This window comes from Balaenoptera musculus, chromosome 1 (genome assembly GCF_009873245.2).
Source record: "Balaenoptera musculus isolate JJ_BM4_2016_0621 chromosome 1, mBalMus1.pri.v3, whole genome shotgun sequence".
Taxonomy (NCBI): Eukaryota; Metazoa; Chordata; class Mammalia; order Artiodactyla; family Balaenopteridae; genus Balaenoptera; species Balaenoptera musculus.
In genome coordinates this window covers 81,913,847-81,935,506 of record NC_045785.1, presented here as the reverse complement: position 1 = coordinate 81,935,506, position 21,660 = coordinate 81,913,847, and the positions used below count along the sequence as shown (strand labels likewise).

The window sequence follows — 21,660 nt, the reverse complement described above, 5'->3', positions numbered from 1 at the left end:
AGCTTTTCAAGGAAAAAAAAAAAACCAGGAAATCCTTTTACATGAACCCTGACACCTTGTATATACGTAAGATGAAAAGAAATCACAGTTGAAAAGTCTGAATTTTTTTGAAGTTTGGGGACAGGGTAGATACAGGAAGATATATTGTCTTTCAAGTATAAAGTGTACAAGATGCTAAACATAGTTTACTTCTTTACAGGATCATTTAAGATGAACATGCAATAATTATTAATATTTATTTGGGGGACAAGAGGAAAATGAAAGCAAAGTTTTATAAAGATTAATTCAAGTGAATATATTTACAATGGAACTAGAACTCTTTGTCTCCCCGGCTAAATAAAAGCCGTCATCTACTGCACCAGTGTGTATTTTCAGGCAAATACAGAAGCAAAACTCATTAGCTCTTTAAAAAATACACACATTTAATGTTGGTCTGTTTTAATCTAAGTAAAGCAATTCCAAAAATACAAACTGAACATCAGAGCCATGTGAACCACCATGATAAAATAAAACAGACATTCACAATAATTACGTCTAAAGACAGTTCAGCTTAATAAATCATCTTCCAGGTATGCTAAAAAAAGAATTACTAAAAATACTGCTGGTGTTCAGTTAGAATTAAAGGACTTTGGGAAAAATGAAATAATATGATACACGTGGAGTGAATAAGGTTACACGGGATTTACATTTTCCATTACCCCTAGATATAAACAAACATTCAAAATCAACACAAACTCTGTGTGTTATTCAAAATATTGCAGCTGCAGGAAAGGCAACTTTAAATTAATAGCTAGGGGAAAATCAAGTTTTGGTGGAGGTAAACAGAAGTGACAGTTCTTAATTTGCACTTTTGTAAAGCTCATTTATACCTGGCCAACCAGGAACCAAATGCAGGACTACGAAGTTCTCTGCTTCTTTTGGCTATAATGTGACAAGAAAAGGTCATCTTTTGAAGATGTTTAAAGAAATAAAGCAACTTTCTTATAAACAGTCAAATAATCAATCAATGGAATAAATAAGTACTAACCCACATTTTTAACCGCTCTGTAATCACTACACTTTACATATTTTTCATTTTGGTGGCAAATTCTCCAATTTTTAGGCTAAAATCCACCAATCACTTTTAAGAGTAAAATGAATAGCCACCAAAATAAGAATATTCTTCTGTTTACTCTTTGGCTAAAAAAGAAAACAAACAAACAAAACAAAACAAAAAGAAACAGAAGACAGCTCTAACACTGGTGCTAAAAGAAACTGTTTTTTTTTTTTTTAACACATGTAAAATAAAGTTATCAATTTAAATCTTGGTACGCTGTATAAAAACAAGAGGTAATGTTGTAATAAAACAGCAGTTGCCTCTGCAGGCAACATACTGTTTGTTAACCCTGTGCAATAAAATACTTTGTTCATACTACACTTATTCAACATGACTAACAGTTACTACAGACGTTTCAGGAATCTTCACGGGACTCCTATAGACTTACTGTTAAAACTGAGAGACATTTACAATCATAATGTGCCATGAAAACTTGAAAACGTTACTTCTAGTAGGAGATAATATTCATACTATTTGAATTTGTTTTAGGTACTGAACAGCTGAGTTACAAGGACTGAAAGTGAAAAGCATTCGAAAAAGCCCATGAACACTGTTGTTCACACCCTTCTTCAGAACACACTAAACTTGTTTGACACATTTCTCTTCATACATAGCAAGCAACAGCACCCAATAAAAGCCTGAGAAGAAATGCTGCTGTGTAAATACTGCAACTATTCCTGAAAAAAGAATTATGGGATATATACTCCAAAGCTGCCCATTCCCATAATTTGTATTGCATAGGTCACATAATCAATCACACACATATATATACACACGTGTGTATATATATGTACATGCAAAGAATATATTAAGACGACAATGAAGTCTAGTCACAGAGCAATTTACAGGCTCAATATATTTTTTACACTTTGAAAGAAAATTTCAATATTTTACAGTCTTTTAGTAGGCATTATATACACTGCACTTTATGAATTCTAAAAGGTATTGAAATAAATTTTTTCCAACATTTTGGTAACAAAACAGACAATGTTTCTCCAAATACTTGTGCTATCTACATGATAGGTTTGCTCTGATAACCACTAACCACAAAAACTGACTCAATGGAATAATTAGAAAAATTATCTAACACCATGCATCGGTTTGAATCATTTTTAATATCCTATCCTAGAAACATTCTACAAATCTTAAGATTTAAAAAATTAAGTCTCTGTTCTGATTTTTAAAAGATATCTTTTTATGACAATATCCATAACATTGACAAGTACATGTTAAGGCTAGTATTATCTCCTTATGTGATTTTTTTTTTTTTACCTTTTTTTTTTTTTTTTTTAAGAAAGATAGTAAAAGCCAGACTCCTTTAGGGCTTTGAACTGTACCTACAGAAAATGAGAGTGCAGTGAACATAATGTTCAGTCCTACAGTCAGGATGCAGTTGCTCCTTCCCATTCCACAAGATACTGCACCTTTCCATCAAGTGTCACCCGACGAGCCAATACTCGGTATTTTTCACCACATGCTATTCTACCTGCAGCACCAAAATAACTGGTAATGGAGTTTTTTAGATGATTGAGTTGTAACTCCTGATCTGCTAAGTTATTCAAAATCTCTGTGTTGAGTTCATCAAATTGGTAATCTTCTTTGCCTTCATCATCCTTTACAATTTCTGAGTTCTGAGTCTGGAGTGCTCTTCTTGGAAGACGACCCCTTCTCCTCCGTAAATGCGGTATTGCAGCAGGCCAAGATCTTCCTGTACGAGTTCTTTTTCTGGAGTCAGATAATCTATAGAACAAAAAAGGCCACAATTGTCTCCCCTTGCTGACATAAAAATCAGCCAAATCAAAACAACAAATGCTATATAAAATGGATTATCACTCGCCTTCATTAAATTCAATCACCTTCTTGAGGCTGACCTCTGAAGAGCTTTTCTTCCTTAACTATGTACTATTAAGCTTAAAAGAATCAGAGGAAATTTTTGATTTATAAGGCCAACGAGGCAAATTCTTACCAAGAGGATTTCTAAGTCAGGTCTTGTCAACGTTTTTATCATTAAAAAGAAGACAGTTCATTCATTCATTCATTCAATGCAAGAAACATTTAATAAGCACCTACTACATACAAGACACCTTTCCATGTGCTTAAACAGATGGCAGAACTAGTATAAAGATTCTCTTCGTTACTAATTCTAGGCCTACTGTTAAGTAAGAAATAAGCCTAAACTAGATGTCAGGGTACCTTTGGTCTAGCTCAGTATGATATCGGCCAAATTTAAATCTCTTATCCTCTGTGTTCTCTTAAGTGAAGAGATTAAGTGAAGGGGCTGAACTAGACAATCTTTGAGTTGAGAAATATAATGATTTTATAAAACAAGGTCAAAATATAGCATAACAGCTAAATTCAAAGATTTTATAATCATACTGCCAAAGTTAAAATCCCAGCTCTGTATACTTGCTAATAAACATGCCATCTTGGGCTTGTTACAAAAACCTTCTAAGTCTCAGTTTTCTTATGTATAAAATGGGAACAACTCAAAAGACTGTTTTAAGAATTAAATAAGACGATGTACAAAAAAAAAAAAAGACGTATGTAAGCTTAACACAATGCTTGGCAAGAGGCAAAAAAAAAATGCTCACATTATTATTATTCACAATTCATTTAAAAATGACTTACATTTTTAAATAGTTAGAATTTTATATGATTTACAAGAGCAGTTTTTGAATTGTGAACAAAAATTAAACAAGAGGAAGTATAAAACCTAGAAGCTCATAGCTCTGGCCCCAAGTAAACTAAACTTTTCTTACCTGATACATCAGACTTCAGGAAAAAGTTGCCCTTCTGAAGAGTTAGGTTAAATAAAATATTAGAGGGGAAGTCTACTATTGATAAAAATCCTGAGTTTAAAATCCTTTTATTAATAGAAGGATTTGCGTGCCTGATTCCAACTTATTAAAAAAAAATCCACACTTGTATATTAGAAGCATAAAAAGGTCTTACAGAAAACAGCACACCTATAAACACCAGGATACCTCTTCTCTGTGTACATAGCAAAATTCCTGACAAATGTGAAAATTCTAATGTCTGTGCTCTGAAAAGCAAAAATATTCAGATGAATATTAACAACCTAAGGAATCAACATACAGATTGCTTCTCAAAAGCTGAAAGACAAACTTGTATCACTTTCAATTGCTAAAAATTTATTTAATCACCATTTTACAAAGAAAAAGTCTAGAGGAAAATTAGTCAAGAATAAGAACATAAAATATCTACCCATAATGCCTGGAAATACTAGACGAGGTAGTTTCTTTTGCACTGGAAGCACCCGTGAAATCCACATCTGAGGTATTGGATGAATGTGCAGTTCCCTCAGTTCTCCTGAGACAAAAGAATTTAAATGGTATAACGACTATATTACATAACAGTAGAAATACTAATTTCCCCCCCAAAAGAAAATTCCTAAGGTAGGAGAAAATAACTTTCTATTTACCCTATAGAACAAGGTAAATCCAAAGTAGGATTCTCTGAAATTGATTCTTTATCCTGGAAAATAAAAAAACACACTTAAAGCATGGTTTCTAAAATAAAGATATTAGTTTCTCAGTAATTTCAAGCAGACTTCCTCTCTGAGAACATATGCCAATATATCCTCTTACCAAAGGTGGCTCAGCAGTTTTCTGAATCATTTTTCTTGTATATGGGCCAGGTGGACGACCTACAGACTTTTTCTTTCCTTTTTTTTCTATGCCATTGCTTACTTCCCTGAAACATGAAACCATTTATGTATTTAACCTCTGCACAGAGAAAACAAAAAGACAATGGACAATATACACTATCATAGCTCTACTTATGTAATAATTAGATTATACTTATATTTTTACATTAATGGTAATATAAAAACAACAAAGTTAAGTTAAATCTACAAGTTTAGTCAAGTTCATAGATAATACATTCTAATTTAAATATTTTTTAAGAGATATTTACATACAAAAGGTTTAAGAAAAAAGTTCTCTAATACTACTCTGAAAAATACATACCACCTAAAATTCTTTTTAAAAAACATAAAACAAAACAAAAAAATACTACTATATTAGATGGAAGATTCAAAAACTCCTTAAAGTTCAATTATTTCATTTAGGTTGTTACTATGTAGGTACTTGGGGGATGTTTCAAGAATTTACTATACTAAAAGTGATTACGAATTTAGTAGTTAACCTCATGGAGCCAGGAAGTATCTATGTTAAAATACAGTAGGTATAAACAGGGACATCCTGTGGGTTCCTAAATGATGCTAATCAGAAAGAGAATGAAGCCCGGGGTGGGAGAATGTAAAGGAAGAAGGAATCCTTCATACTGGGCAGGGGAGTCATTCAAGGACAAAATTAGAAAGATCAAGAAAACCATTTTTGAGACACAAAGGCAAATATCAAGCAATAGGAAGGGGCAAAAAGCAATAGGTCAAGAACATCTCTAACTAATAGAAGGGAAGAATGGCAAATATCAATACACAGAACATCCATTTCATTTATTCAACAAACATCTCCATATAAAGGGGATACTAACAATAGGAATACAAAGACGTTCCCTGTGCTAAGGGGTTCACAATATAGTTTGAAGGTGACAAATGTGTATACAAGCAGGATAATAAATGGTTTAAGTGCTATAAGAACATTATCCAGGAACATTCAAATTAAAAACAAGGTGAAGGAACAATATTATATAATAGGCTAGAAAGAGGTGACTGGAGAAAACTAGGAAAGACTATCCCTCCACACACCAAACTAAGGTTGGGGAAAATAAAGGTGGAAATACAAGGAAGGAGAAAGTAGAGAAGCTAGAGGAACAAAGCATAACTAGAACTATAATCAAAAGTTTCAAGGATAAGATGGATGGGGTATACATTTTTTTTGTTTTTGTTTTTTGGAAAGATGATCAACATTAACATTTATAAAGAACCCCTGGACTGAAGAAAGTACACTTTAGTCCAATTCATACATAGGTCCCAGAAGGAACTGAGAATACCTTTAGAGAAAGTTGAACCATTACCTGGTGGCATCAAACGAAAACCTTATAGCTACCACAGACAAAGTGTCCTATCAAAATCATGATATGAATGAAAAAGATTGTGGAAATCTTTTTTCTAATTCATAATATAAGCAATTGTTAGCAAAAGATTAATGATAAAATTTGAAAGTGATAGGAGTAAGTATTCTTTCCTTCAGAAAAAACAAACCCTTAAAGTAGTATCTACTTTATTACCAACTCAAATGGATATAAAGCACTGTCAACCCTCTGTAATTACATTTTCTTATTCTCCAAGATGATTATCTCATACCTTGTATTTGCTCCTTAAATTTCCCTCTCAGCTATCTTTCCCTCATCATTTCATTGAGAAAACAGAAGTTACCAAGCAATAACTTCAGTCATCTTCCAAATGCTAAATCTAAAACAGAACCAGCATTTGTACCCACCTTTTCCTTTTTCACCCCATTTCAACAGAAGGGTGTAAGTCCTCCTATCAAAGGCTACTCCCACATTTAGGCTCTAAATCCTGCCTCCTTTGGCTTCTCAAAGACTTTACAATATCTTCAGTTTCCTCCCCTCTCTCCTATACCACTCTCTTCTCCACTGACACACAAAAACAAGTTACAATTATCTTCTATCTATTAAAAAAAAAACATCAATTGATTCAGCTTCCATTCCCTTTACAGTACAGTAAAACTACTTCTGAGAGCTGATGATACATACCCTTTTCCACTTTCTTCCTTCTCTTTCAGAATTTTTAAAGATTATTTCCTTTTTTCCCCTTTTCCTTTATTACCATCATCATCATCATTTTGAATTCGCCCATGTCCCTTATTGTACAAAAAGCCCAGTTTTGACACGTAAATTGGGCAGTGCTGGATTCTATCACACTGACCCACTTCCATCTTCTATCTTTACCACTCAAGCAGAATTGTTTTTGTCAAGGTCACTAATAACAGAATGTTATCTAATCCAATGAACATTTTTCTCTCATCTTAACCTGCCTCTCCGCAACATTCAGTACTGTTTAATACACCCACATCTTTCTTGAAATACTCTCCTTCACTTGGTTTTCATGACATCAAACTTTCCTGGTTTTCTCCTATTTCACTGATTGTTTTCTGTTAGTCTCCTTCATTTATTTCACTTCTTCCAAAACTCTAAATGATATCAGGACATTATTCTGGGCCACATTCTCTTCTCTTCCCCTCTCTCTCTAGGTAATTTCATCCAATCTCATGGCTTTATAAATCAGTTTCAAAATTTATCATGTGTCCTGACCTCTCCTGAGCTCCTGATTTACACACCCAACTGCCTATATCTAACATCATCACCACTTAGATATTCCTCATAAGAATCTCAAACTCAATGAGTATGAAACAGAAGAATACTTTATTCACCTTGCCAAAATCTGTTCTTCCAGATCTTGGTAAGTTACCACCATCCACTAGTTGCTCAAGCCAGATATCTGGGCATTGTGTAACTTCATTTCTCCCTTCCTTTCAGAAATTTAATTCATTAGCAAAGCCAGCAAATTCTGCCTCCAGTGGAGATCTTGAATCTATTTTCTGTTTGACTGCTACCACCTACACCTACATAAGCAACCATTATTTATCTCTCACCTAGAAAAACGAACGAGTCAATTTTTTCTTGCTTCTATTCTTACCTCTATTGATATGTTTTCCAAACGGCACCCAAAGAAGTATTTTTAAAGGATAATTCAATCTGCATACATCTTTAAATAGCTTCCCATTATTCTCAGAAAACAACCCAAACTCCTTATGAGACCTACAAAACTCTATATGACCAAGCCGTACCCAACGTTTCTAGCACCTGACGCTGTTCTCTAGCCCTCATTCACACCTCAGTAGCCTTCTGTGAGTTCCTAGAACATGCCTCACAGCTTCACACTTACTTTTGCTACCTGAAATATTCTTCCCTTTGTTCTTCACATGGTTAGGTCATTCTCATTCTTTAAGTTTCAGCTTAAATACTATCTTAAATAGGCCTTCCTTAAGTCGCCTTCTTAAAGTAGACCCCTACATCTCTATCCATCCCAGTACAGTCTAAATCTGTTTGCTATTTCCTAAATGGTATTAGCATGATCTGTAATTATTTTACTTGTTTATCACCTTTCTTCCCCACTATAATGTAAACCCCATCAGGGCAGAAAGAAAGTCTCGTTTGTTATTATATCTCCAGCACTTAGACAGTAAGGTGCTTGATAAATGGAACGAATGAACAAACGAATGAGAAATGAACAAACAAACAAATGAACAGGCCAGTACTTAAGCTGTTTGCTAACAAAATCAATAGGGCCTATTCATGGAAAGCCTTAGATCTAAACGTAAATAAATAAACATCTAGCATTAACTTTGTACCTTGTCCAAGCGAGAAATTATAAACAGGAAAACAAATCAGGGTCACTGCCATTTGTACTTTGAAATATACTAATGAGACTAAATAACACACATTTTTAGTTAAATAAGCTAAAGAGAAAAACTAAGCCACAGATCAACTTTTACCTTGAATCAGATATAGGTTTGGATGCCTTTCTGCCTTTAATTTTAAATTCATGGGAAGTTCCTTCAGGTTCTTTCTCTGCTTTGAAAGCCACATTTGGTGGCACAGGAGGAACACGAATTCGCAACCCAAACAAATGCTTCTTCTTCTTTATTTCTTTCCCAGACATAAACCTAAATTTTTAAAAAAATTAACTAAAAATTTAAAAACTGTACACATATACATGGCAGACCCTAAGTTATAACTTTCAGATATAACGTCTTTACACATGAAAGTCCACCCAATACTAGAAAAACTGACTTTTTGCCCCTTGCTTTGATTCTTATCTGCCCCAGAGCCAGTCCATAGTAGGATATGATGGGGGAGTAGGGAGAGAGGAATAGTATCAGAAGGGAGAAGAACACATGTCCACTTTTCTTTTTAAAATGTGGCATCTAACTTTTTAAACTAAGAATGAAGAATAGAGAGTGGTGTCTTTTTAGTTCCAATATGTTTTTCCATATTTTTAGTGTCATCTGTCAAAAACATCTCAAACACGGTTTAGGAAAAGAAGAATTCTATTTCAGAGTGGATCTGTGAGGAGAGAAACCCTGGCCAGAAAGTAATCGGTGAAAGCATTGGAAAAGAAAATAGGAGACCAATCCTAGAGGTCCACAAAATAAAAGGAGTGTCTAGTATGTCAGATCTGGAATTGGAAATAACCTGGAGCAGAGAAATGACATTTCAGTGTGGGCTTGAGTTTCTGAAAAATATGCTCCTTAATCCTTTCCCAAAGTCCTTAGGGTCCTTATTCTAAAACACCCTCTTAGCTCTACTAGAGCATGCCTGGCCATAAAAACCACTACCAAGTGCTTACATTGTTCTTCCACTTTTATATAGGTTTGAGAAAGGGGAGCTCCCATTTCTACCATAACAGGAACAAATGTATTTCAAGCACACTAAGTTGGATTACAGAATTCATTGTCCCATAAAGTATTTTTATGGCACTGTAACTGCTCGTGGCTTTTTGAGCTGGCCTAAAGATCTAGCCACTTGTAATTGTAACATTTTTTAATGAGGAAATGTTGCTAAGTTCAAAAAAAGCAACTTGCTACAAACAAAAATGTTATAATTCAATAGTTGGTTGGAACCAGCATATACATTTAAAAAATTATTTCTATTGCATTTTGAAAATATTTTTAAGAGACATAGATAAGCTGGTTTAAAAAAAAAGGGAAAGATCTATACAAGAATGTATCAAACAATGTAACTTAATTATCAAAAACAGATCACTAATACTACTATTCTCTAAATGATGGCAATAACTAAACTTAAAACCACAGAAGACCTCAATCATTTAAAAACCCACATTCTCTATACTATATCCCCCTATCTTTTGCATATTCCTACCAGCTAGCAAGATTTTATTTTACTTTCAGTAGATTAAAGTATAAAAACAAGTCATTATTGAGTATGGTTTTTCAACTGAACTGACCAAATTCCCCTGAGACACTGATAATGCCTCCCATCCACCATTCCCAGAGGACTGATCTTCCCTTCTCCAGCCTTTGAGAATCACTGCTTTACTCTGACTGAAAGAGAAGAGGACATTAAAAGGTTTAAAATGGTATGTACTAACTCTATAATCAATCCCACAATTCTTAATGCCATTATTCCTTATACTTACTAAATATCTCCCTCATAGGGATACATAAAATAAATCAACTTACATGGTCTTGTAATCATTTAATGCCTCCAGAACATGCTCATATCTTTCAGATTTTGGTGTGTCTGCCAGCTGTGAAGTATCAAGAAACAATTTAATGCACTATAACTTCATCAATTAGAAATACACAGGTGCTAGATAGAGGCAATGCGATACAGAAGAAAAGTGTACTGACTAGTAGTCAGATCTAAGTTCTAATTCCAGGTCCTCACTGACCAGCTACGTGACCTAAGGCCATTTAAACTCTCAAGGCTTGTTTTCTCACCTATAAAAGAGGGAGTATAAATCCTTCACTAGTTTCTTTACTAATACTTCTATAGCTCAAATGATATGCCTGCAAGAACTATAAATTGTAAAATACAATAAAAATGGGATTTTATTATTAATCATTAAATTTATTTTAATTCTATAACCTGGGAAAGTAATAATACATTAGAATTTCTTTAATATCAACCATAAAAGCTTCTAATAAATACTAACAGGAAAGAATATAAAAAGGAGAAACATGCCATTTTATTTCCCAATACTTCTAATACTAACGCAAACCAATAATCTCTATAATTTTTAAAAATAATGTAAATTTGGGGATTTTATTTTCATAACAATTATAGACTTTGGTTAGCCCTAAACCCCAAAATGGCTCAGTAATTTTTTTATCATCACAATACCATTTTAAAACCTAAACATTCAATTCTAGAAAATATTCTATTTTGTTCCAGAAAGTCTCTTTCAGAGTCATTTCTGCCTTTTCTTCAAAGTTTAACGACTAGGGCCCAATAGAAAAACAATTAAGTTATAAAAGACCATCCTCAAAGCTACAAAAACTAAAACAAACAAACAAAAAAACTTCCAAAATATCACCACTGACTTTCAAAATTACTACTAGTAATTTTCTTTACCAGTTGAAACTCCCAAAGCTCAGAACTTCTTCAAGTAAAAAGAACAAACAAATGTGTCAAATAGAATATTAGAAGTAGAAGAGACTCATAAGGTCATCTACTTTTATTTTACAGATTAGTCAACAGATGTAAAGGTTAAATTGCTTAAATTCACACTGCTGGTTAGGTAGAGAGCTGGAACATTAACCCAAGTGACAATTAAGTACATTCATTCAACATTCACTGAGAGCCCATTCTCAGTGTATTGGGTACTTTAAAAAAAAAAAAAAAAAGGAAAAGGCAAAGGAAAGGAAAGGAAGGAAGCTGGTTTGGTGCTCATTCCTCTTAACCCTACCACACCTTCCTATTGTAATTTCTGAAGTGTCCAGTGATAGAAAATTTCTATTAAAGGAGAAATAATGGACTCAGGTTTTACAGTTGGAAAGAGACCCAAGATGTCCATCTAATTCAAGTTTTCATTAATACTTCAATCCCTTTTATAGTATTGAGTCATGCAACCTTGGTTTAAATAGTACCACTAATGAAACCTAACGAAGGAGCCCATTCCATGGGTGAAAAAAACCTTCCTTCCTGGATTCCCTTTTTTATAAGACAGTTCTTCAAATATTTGACAATAGCTATCATGGCTAAGTATAAGATTAGATTAAAGTTTTTAAGCAGCCCCATCACATGATTATTTCATATTAAGCTTGGCCAAATAATTCCATCCTCTTCCTGGTCCCCCACTGCCACCTCAACTCTAAAATCTTATTAGATGAACTGCTATCAAGCCAAGTATCCCCCATCATACGCTGCTTCTTCCATACTGTTGTTTGCATATTTAAGCCTAAAAGCAAAATTTTACAACTGTTGTTAATTTGATTTTGTTTTCAGCTCAGTGTTTGAGATGGTCTTTTCTCTTGATTCTGTCACCCTTCTTGAATTGAAGATAGAGACAAAAACAGAACCCTGTGGTTCTCCCTCAAGAATATTTCCAAGCCATTGACTGCTTTTGTTACTATTATTCAATTAGTTACAAATCCTTTTACCTTTTATTTTAACCAGTTCACATTTCGATATCTTATGTGAAACTGAGTTATACTATGTCTACACCATGTGCATTAGCATTTGACATAACAGTGTTGCTTATCATATCAAAAAAGAAACCAGGGTATTTAACATGGTTTATTCTAATAAATTAATGGCATTTTTTTCTTATTGCTTTTTAAATCTTCACAAGCCATATGTATGAAAAATCTGCTCTACAATTTCGCTGACATTCAACAACAGTTTCTAATTTCTCAAATCCACTCCTTTTTACTTTTTGAAAATCACAATGAGCTCTTTTTTCTTTTGGTTTCCCAGAAAGTTTTTTCTCTGTGGTTTCCCAAAAAGTTTAACTGTAAGTTGCTTCCGCACTCCAGGACTGTTCTGCATAGGACTGTTTATTTCAACTCGCATAATGCAGTCAAGGGTTCCCTTTCTGTATTTTGAAAACAAAGAGTGCAAATATTATAATGTAAATCAAATAAGCTGTATTAGAAGAGCATTATGTTCTAGATCTCCCATCTGACCAGGTTTATAACATATATCTTCAACAGAATAATCATTTTTGTTCCTCCCTCTACAGACACTAATCTCACACTATGTTTTCACTTTCAGGGTTGTATATTTCTGTACAGATATACATGCTATTATGTATAGTTAAAATTCTTCCTTTCAATAAAATACATGCCTCAATTACCAATATTTAATTCCACACCACCAAGGCTTAAATATACCAAACAGCTTAAGTAATTTGTTTACCAACATATACACTGTATGCTAATATACAACGCAAGGCCCCAAGTACTGCTTTTAACTAGATTTCTTATAATTTTCACTTTAAAGTATTACACCACCTCTACTATACTACATTTTCTCTAGCCAAAACATTGCTTCTGCCATAGTATTTCACTTGAATTTTATCTATGCTTTTCTCCCTACATCCTTCAAGTGAGGCAGCACTCAACACACTGCTCTCCTATCAACCTTTGGGTGTTTAAAATTTAAGACCACAGTTAATAGAAAAGTGGGTTGTCCTTAAAGAACTGAAATTTCAAATCACATTAGGAAGCAAAGACAAATGATAATAGGCAGATTCTAAAAAGTATTAATATCTCATTGTAACTCCCAAAAGCAATCTGATACAACCTCATTCTAAACACCTTATTGTATATAAAAACCTTAAGCAACTTCTATTTGGGGTGTCAAATGTTATATTACATATTTTTACTATCAAAGAAAATAATTCAAAACACAGCAGTTTCTCAAATAGCTATACTCAGTCTATATGATAATCATTAAGGCACCAAGTCTCAAAGATGTTTAACAAGATCACATAAGGAAATGATACAAAATAATCACTGTATTCTAATATGTTCTAACAATCCTAAAAATAATCAACAAAGAACAAAATATATGATACCTAAATGTTAAATTTGCCTTTCAGTATGTAAGGATATAAAGTTGACCCCTGAACAACAGGGGTTTGAACTGCATGAGTCCACTTATGTACGGATTTTTTTCACTAAATACATACTACAGTACTATACCGCGGTTGGTTGAATCTGCAGGTGCAGAACTGCAGACAGGGCAGGGTGCAGAGGGTCAGTGCCCCTAACCCCGTGTTCTTCAAGAGTCAACTGTACTCTCTAAAATGCACTCTCTAAAATATACTCTCTAAAATTCTAGAGCAAACGTCTTTGTTGTATAATCTATAGTATGTATAGTAAGAACTGATGTTCAAAATGACTTGAGTGTTCCAAAGTACTCAATTAACCAATATAAGCATACATCCTTTCATTTACCTCACTTTATTGTGCGTCACAGATACTGTGTTTTTTACAAATTGAAGGTTTGTGGCAACCCTGCCTCAAGCAAGTCTATCAGCTCCATTTTTGCAACAGCATTATTTTTAAATTAAGGTATGTATATTGTGTTTTAAAGACATAATGCTATTGTGCACAACAGACTACAATGTAGTGCAAGTATAACTTTTGTATGCACTGGGAAACCAAAAAATTCGTGATTCTCTTTATTGCGATATTCGTTTTATTGCAGCAGCCTGGAACTGAAACCGCAGTATCTCTGAGGTATGCCTGTAATATACTTAGCATACAGCAATTCTCATGTTTTGAAAGTACAGTTGGCCCTCAGTATCCCTGGGTTCCAACTGCAGAAAATCAATCAGATACTAAGGGCCAACTGTACTACATCATTTTATATAAGGGACTTGAGCATCCTCAGATTTTGGTATCTGAAGGGGGTCCTGGAACCAATTCCCTATGGATATCAAGGGATAACTGTAATTAATGTTATTTTATAAAAAGATTTTGAATACAAATATAAACAAAAAGAAAATTTTATTAACCTAATTTTGAGTTAGTGACAAAATTCAATTTGCAATTCAATTTCAGGTAACCAAAGATTTACTACTTTAATAATTTGGAATAATACATTATTTGTATTATCTTTGTTTCTATTACCACAAACGTTTAGAAGTAAACTAAATGAAAACACTGAATAAATATTACTGACAAATTTTATGGTCTCTTTATCATTAAAATCTCACTCTAAAAACCAATTACAATATTAAGATGAAAATATTAATACAGAGGATTAAAACCTGAACTTCCATCTGTAAATAACTAGTCTGAGGATGGGATGACTAACCTAAGACGTCTGAAATATTTTCTTTTTTTTAGTGCAGAGAAAGAGCAATGAGAAGTGACTAGAAAGTCACTTGTTCTGATAATAAATTTTATGGCTCCCAAAAATGAAAACACTCCTCAGAAAAGTAAAACTTTTCTGTTGTAAAGTTATATTAGATTGTAATCATGTTTTTCTTAATTTTTAAATAAAAAGAGATATATTTTTCCATTTTGGCAAAGAATAAGAAATTGAAATTTCTTATGTGTTAAGACATTATCTCATAGGTTACAGAAAATAAAACATGTACCTATTGCTGACATAAACTTTTTCTGACGTGTCAGAAGTTCAGTTTGGAACTGAGATACCTGAAATTCATAAACTGAACTCATTTCTTTAAAAACATCTAATTATCGTTTTTATTATTTTCTGTTTTCAGCCTCTTCAATAGAATCTAAATTACATTTTTATTTTAATAAAAAATGATAGCATTTGAAATAAATAAAACAACTTGAGTTTGTTTGTTTTTTTGATGTGGACCACTTTTTTAAAGTCTTTATTAAATTTGTTAGAATATTGCTTCTGTTTTTTATGTTTTGGTTTTTTGGCCGCAAGGGATGTGGGATCTTAGCTCCCCCACCAGGGATCGAACCCGCACTCCCTGCATTGGAAGGCGAAGTCTTAACCACTGGACCACCAGGAAAGTCCCAAAACTTGAGTTTTTATATGCATGCCCGCTATCTACGTGAAGTAACCAATGCAGAATTTAATCATGTAAAACATAAAGTATACTAAAAGGAATATAGATGTATCTGCATATGAAGTGCTGAAAGAACCATAGCTAGAAAGCATTTCAAATTAATGTATTAGAACATTAAATATTAAGATGACTATAAAGAACACTATACGTAACAGTGCCTTACACACTTTTTTCTCCCATTACTAATCAGTTTATTAAAATTTATCAAATTTACAAGTCACTCACTTTCTCTCAAAAGTCATCTGAAAAAAGCTTTTAACAGAAAACTTAATGAGAGTATTATATTCCAATTTCTAACACTCAAAACATCTTAGCTCAATTGATTTTAATAATATCTTTGATTTTAAAATCTAAGTATTCCACAGGTGTTTATTTTATGCAACTGATCTACCACCAACTTTTAAATAAATGTGTATTATGCACTCCTTCATGCCCCATAAAACCCCCAGAACAACAACAACAAAAACTTGATGTGAACCTTATAAACTGCCTCATGTCTAAAAGCTACAAATTCAGAAACTCTTCCTAAATTTCAAATCAGTTTAGTTTTTACCTCAAAAAGTAATGCATGACTAATTCCACATATTATAAAACAAAAAATTTAGTTAATGTCCGTATTTTAATATTTAATATCTGTATTTTAATAATTCTAAATAAATGCTAAAAACAAGGTAAATATTAAAGTTACTCTAGTTATTTTCTTCTTTGTGCTATTCTGTAGTTTCAAAATCTTCAATGAATATGCATTTATTTTTATACTGCTTTTTCAAAAAAAAACTCTTTGTAAACCAGCATGAGTGGTTACACTTTGCAAACAAAAAGCAAATGAGATGCCAGAATGAGGGGGATAATCTCCAACTCAGGTAGCTTCACTCTCTAACTTAGCGAACACTATTACTGGGTCTCACTATTCCTGGAAGTTAAAGATATATAAGGGAGTACCAACACAAGAGGAAAGAAGAGTGTTGGTTATATCTCTAAGTTTTATTTAGTTATTTATTTATTTTTTGGCTGCATTGGGTCTTGGATGCTGCGCATGAGCTTTTCTCTAGTCGTGGCTAGCTGGGGCTACTCTTTGTTGCGGTGCGTGGGCTTCTCATTGTGGTGGCTTCTCTTATTGCAGAGCACGAGCTCTAGGCGCATGGGCTTCAGCAGTCACGGCACGCGGGCTCAGTAGTTGTGCCTCGCGGGCTCTAGAGCTCAGGCTCAGCAGTTGCTCCACGGCATGTGGGATCTTCCCAGACCAGGGATTGAACCCATGTCCCCTGCATTGGCAGGCGGATTCTTAACCACTGCGCCACCAAGGAAGTCCCCATCTCTAAGTTTAGAGTAAACTTAGAAGAAAAGGAGGAGGAATCATAAGATACCCGATAATAAGGATTTCTCCCTCCCTTCTATCTTTAACTACAGTGATTTTCACTTCAGGAAAATGGAAGAATCAAGTAATTTACTTCCTCCTACATTTTTCCTCAAGTCAAGAGGCAACAAACAGGAGAATGAGGGCTATAGCCTCATCAAAGATATTTCTCCCTAACTAAACATAAAATGCTACTTTAGATGTAGGGCTTATACATGTGCGATAGTTGCTTTTAACAAAACAAAAAAGACATTAAGTAGCTAATGAAGTTAGCTCTAAGACCACCTACCTCTCCAGGGTGCAATCTATCCCAGTTTTCATTAATGTATGTCATAAGCTCAAGTTCAGAATCAAAGTATTTCTTCTTGTGAATAACACTTAGGTTGTAAAGGCATAGGTGTGCTATATCTACCCTGGAATCCAAAAATAATCAAAATATATGAAAACAATGTTTTTGATTATTGTTTAAAAATCACACAATATTTTTATAAAACCAGCAATTAAAAAATCCAAAGTAAAGTATTTAGGTGAACAGAGGGCTAATATCACAAGTCATATTCACAATAAATCATTACATATGAAAATAAATGAAAAACATTAACTAAACATTTAATTTATCCTGAATAGTAAGTAAAAATTAAAAGATATTTGATTTCTTGAAATAAATTCAAAGAGGACCTGATGCTAAGAAAAAATAACTTATGATCTAAAATTTCATGTTTTCACTACTACGTAAGCTACAAAATGGATCACACTTTAACAGACTTTATTTTATCTGATTCATGAATTAAATCTTATCTTTTCCTAAAATATGTAAAATATTTGACAAAAATTTCTAAGCACTTACTATAAACATTTTCAGTAAATCTCCAAAATTCATCATACTTCCCATGCCCCAGGATTACTTAACTGAGGCAGAAATTGGCATATTTGTTATAAGACCTTTCTCTGTTCTACTGATGCTATTCTGAAGGCCCCAAAGAACTAGAAACATGAATAAGAATTTTGAAGATCTAAAAGATATTTGAAAGTTACTTTGTATGCCATTAGAAACTGAATGGCCTTATTACTTCAGCAATAAAACTAGATAATCTTTGGGGAAGATGACATCAGGCTTGAGGATAAATACAGGAAAAGAAATAAAGCCAGGCATAAAGAAGAACAAATTTTTATTTAAGCTAAGTAAATGTATATAGAAAGTTTCATCCTGTAGATTTAAAAATATGGCTCTTTTTTGTTCCTTAACAGAAACGTCCATACTTACCATTGTAATGGTAGACGTTTGAGGTATTCTGGTCCAGAACTGCAGACAGAGCAAATAAATGTATAAAACCTAAGGAAAAAAGAAAAGTTATATACTGAGTAATCAAGAGTACATATAAATTATTTAACAATTAAAATTAATATTCAGCAAGTACAAATCCTACAATTGACATAAGGACTTATACACAAAGCAAAATATAATTTGAATCATGACACTGTGATTTAAAGAGTTTCTTTTCCAGTAATGACAAATAATAAAATAGTTTGTATATGGGGGAAAGGGGCAATTTTTTTTTAACCATTAGAGACCTTCAGAGTTCACATACAGATTGATATACAGGCATAGTTTACTAATGGCTGTGAGTAAGAGGAATTGTGATGACTACTCCCATACACATTGCCACTTTTCAATGCTCAAAACAACATGGTAGAAAAAGCCCAGGAGACAAGCTGACCTTCCTAAGGTCAGAAAGACAATAAATCACATAAGCTAAGATTTAAACCCAGAGCTTTTGATGTTACATTTAGTGCTCTAATTTTTCTTCTAGAGCTCTCTCTGCTATTTCACGTTCTCTTAATCCAAAAAGACATTAGGTCTGTCTTTGAGGTTCTCTGGATTCCCTTGAGGTTCTTTAAAAGAAGGTACCAATGAGAATAGTTTAGAGTACTGCGGAGCAATAGGTGCAAATATATTCACTGGTCAAATACTTAAAAGCTTTCTGCAATATCCAAAAGCACAAAAATTATGTTTTTTTTAAAATTACATATAATTTAAGTATATTAAACAACATATTCCCCCTAAGGTGAACCTTTTACAAATCACTATTAAAACTACTTTTAGAAATGTGAAAATGAAAAAACATAAATACAATTTTTAAAAGCTAAAAAAAAATCAGTCAAATGCCCTTCTCTCACCTGTCTCCAAATAGCATTGGCTTTTGAAGGCATTGCACACAAGCTTCATGAAACCACTGTTTACATTTGCAGCACTGTAGCATCTTTAAATACCAGCTACAAGAAAAAATTTAAGATTAAAATTACTACCTTTCATGAGGTAAAGTTTTAAAAAAAAAAAAAAACAATGACAAAAGTGACACAGAATATAGTTCTGATTACAGTATCACATTTCTGGTATATTCAGTGTTAAACTTTTTCTTCCCAAAAAGGTTATTAATATTGACCATTTCATTCCTCCTCTCTTTTATTCATGAGAATTTATAAGCTCTTGAAAGCTACATCTACTATTTCTAGTCAATAAGTGCCTGGGTCCTAAATTAGTAAAGGATCTTTGTCAAGCCTGGGATTTTTTTCACATCAACAGTCTCAGAGGTCACTGATATGTAGAGCTATTTGTCTCATATACCAAATAGCCATAGGCAACTTTATGCCTTCACTGTGTTTCTATTATTCTTGTTCCTTATAATGAAAAGAAAAGGAGTACAGCAATTTAATAAATTTGGTTAACATAACCACAAATCTAATCTAAGACTCCACCAGGTATAAAGGCTTTGTGACAGATTTTGTTCTCTTTCAGATGGCTGAAGATGCTAAAACTGAATCTTCAGCTAAAGATATCCTCTCTTTTTAGTTAGTACATGGTTTTAATATCCTTACTTGCCACCCAAATAACGCCTTTTCTTCAAATAATTCTTTTGCTCAGTAAGTTAGCCCCATGTTAATTTTAAGCCATACACAGGCAAAGGCAAGGTGCTACTAGTAAGGTCATTCATTCATCAAAAGACTAATGAATACTATGTTCTAGGTACTCTGTTAGGTGTTAAAGTGTTAGCAATATCAAACATAGTTCATGTAGTCATGGTACTTAAAGAACAATGAACAAAAATAATAAAATAATGTCTATAAACTAAGATGCTAGGTATTAATGAGTAAAGGAGAAAGATCAATCTCTAGGTTCACTGTAGCTCTTATAAATGATTTAAAGAAACCAGAGAGAATGCTTCTTAAATCTGCAGGCAACCAAAAATTGAGAAATGTTATAAAAATGTTAAACCACAAATAAAAATTCCATAAGATCAGAGACAAGGTAGAATGAAGAACTAAAATTTCATTCATTTACATATTCATTTATTCATGTTTTCATCACTGAACATCTTATATGTCCCAGCATTCTTCTAGAGAGCAGCCCTGTCTTAAGAGAAACATGGAGTCTGATAAGATTTAAGAAACCAATAATTATAATTTAATAGAGTTAAATGTAAAGTTATCCACTAACATTTTTTAAAATGTAGTACAAATACATGATGCACAATTTGGTTTAATATCAGCTTGTATGAAAAAAAGAACTAAAAGTTTTAGTTGACCATCTACAAACCCATAATGAGCCAAAAGAATATGATGGGACGACCAAAGAGGGGTAACACAATCTTTCCTTGCAACAACAGAAGCATAATATCTAGAACTCTAATAGCTTCGTTATATTCTGTCAGACTAGTCCTGGAAACACTGCATTTTGTAATCACGGCACCATTATTTCAAGAGTAAACTTTCAAAAACTGAAGAGCAACAAAGACAGAGTTTGGAAAACACGTCATAAAGAATGTTTGATAGGAATGGAGATTTTAGCCTAGAAAAGAGAACACTTGGTATGTGAGTCATGGGAGTGGGAAATACGATTACTGGATTTAAGTATTTTAAGAGTTACCTCCTAAGAAAGATAAGATGCATGTGTTTAGTTACAAAGAGCAGAACTAGAACCAGTGATCAGAAGTTAAAGGTAAATTTCTAAACATTCTTAGAACTCTGACTCACTTATTTAGCAAACATTTAATGATAAAGATGAATAAAACTACAGCCTCTAATCACCCCCCAATTTTCTTTATTGATACTTTCATGCATTTACAATTCACTATCACTCCCATACCATAATCAGTAACAAAAATAAAGTGGACAATATAAGCAATTAAAAATTAAGGGCATTAAATAACCATATTTACTTACTCTCCAGGGCCTCCACAATAGCAGTAACATTGCTGGACATTGGTTTTATGACCTGCATCCCATTCAAGGTCTGCCACACTATAGGGTAATGTTTGCTTCATGACTTGCAATGCTTTGGCATTTGGTCCTTTCTTAAGCGCACCACCCCTCTATATTAGAGGGAAAAAGTTATTTAAAAGAGTGAAGGATAAAATTTTGAATACAATTCTATAATTTTAAAATGCTTCTGAAACTTATGAAGAAATTTCCATTCTAAATTTCTTACCATATCACAAACTGTTTGACCAATAATAATCTTTATTTATTTTGTTGTCTTTTCTTTCAAATTATTGCCCCAATTCCAAGACCACTATCAGAAAATAAGTGCAAGAATAGCTGCAAGTCACTTAAGCATCATTAGTCAAACAATAAGCAGTACCTCTTTCTACCTAAGATTGATTGCTCATTTCATTC

At 33.2% G+C, this 21,660-nt stretch overlaps 1 protein-coding gene across 9 annotated transcripts in view; it reads right to left on the bottom strand.

The window, feature by feature from the left end:
• Positions 1 to 402: 402 nt before the first annotated feature.
• MTF2 (metal response element binding transcription factor 2) overlaps positions 403 to 21,660 on the bottom strand; it is a 79,632-nt gene continuing 58,374 nt past the window's right edge. For 7 of the 9 annotated variants that reach the window (XM_036860572.1, XM_036860599.1, XM_036860588.1 and 4 more), the window contains 10 exons: positions 21,208 to 21,356; positions 19,165 to 19,260; positions 18,251 to 18,319; positions 17,276 to 17,399; positions 10,306 to 10,373; positions 8,599 to 8,769; positions 4,705 to 4,810; positions 4,539 to 4,591; positions 4,322 to 4,426; positions 403 to 2,836 (listed from right to left, as the gene is read on the bottom strand). In XM_036860572.1, coding sequence (XP_036716467.1) covers positions 2,479 to 2,836; positions 4,322 to 4,426; positions 4,539 to 4,591; positions 4,705 to 4,810; positions 8,599 to 8,769; positions 10,306 to 10,373; positions 17,276 to 17,399; positions 18,251 to 18,319; positions 19,165 to 19,260; positions 21,208 to 21,356 — 1,299 coding nt within the window. In that variant the 3' untranslated portion in view covers positions 403 to 2,478. Of the gene's footprint in view, positions 2,837 to 2,933; positions 3,007 to 4,321; positions 4,427 to 4,538; positions 4,592 to 4,704; positions 4,811 to 8,598; positions 8,770 to 10,305; positions 10,374 to 17,275; positions 17,400 to 18,250; positions 18,320 to 19,164; positions 19,261 to 21,207; positions 21,357 to 21,660 lie in introns of all 9 variants that reach the window. The other 2 variants (XR_005020911.1, XM_036860579.1) reach the window with 2 other exon arrangements.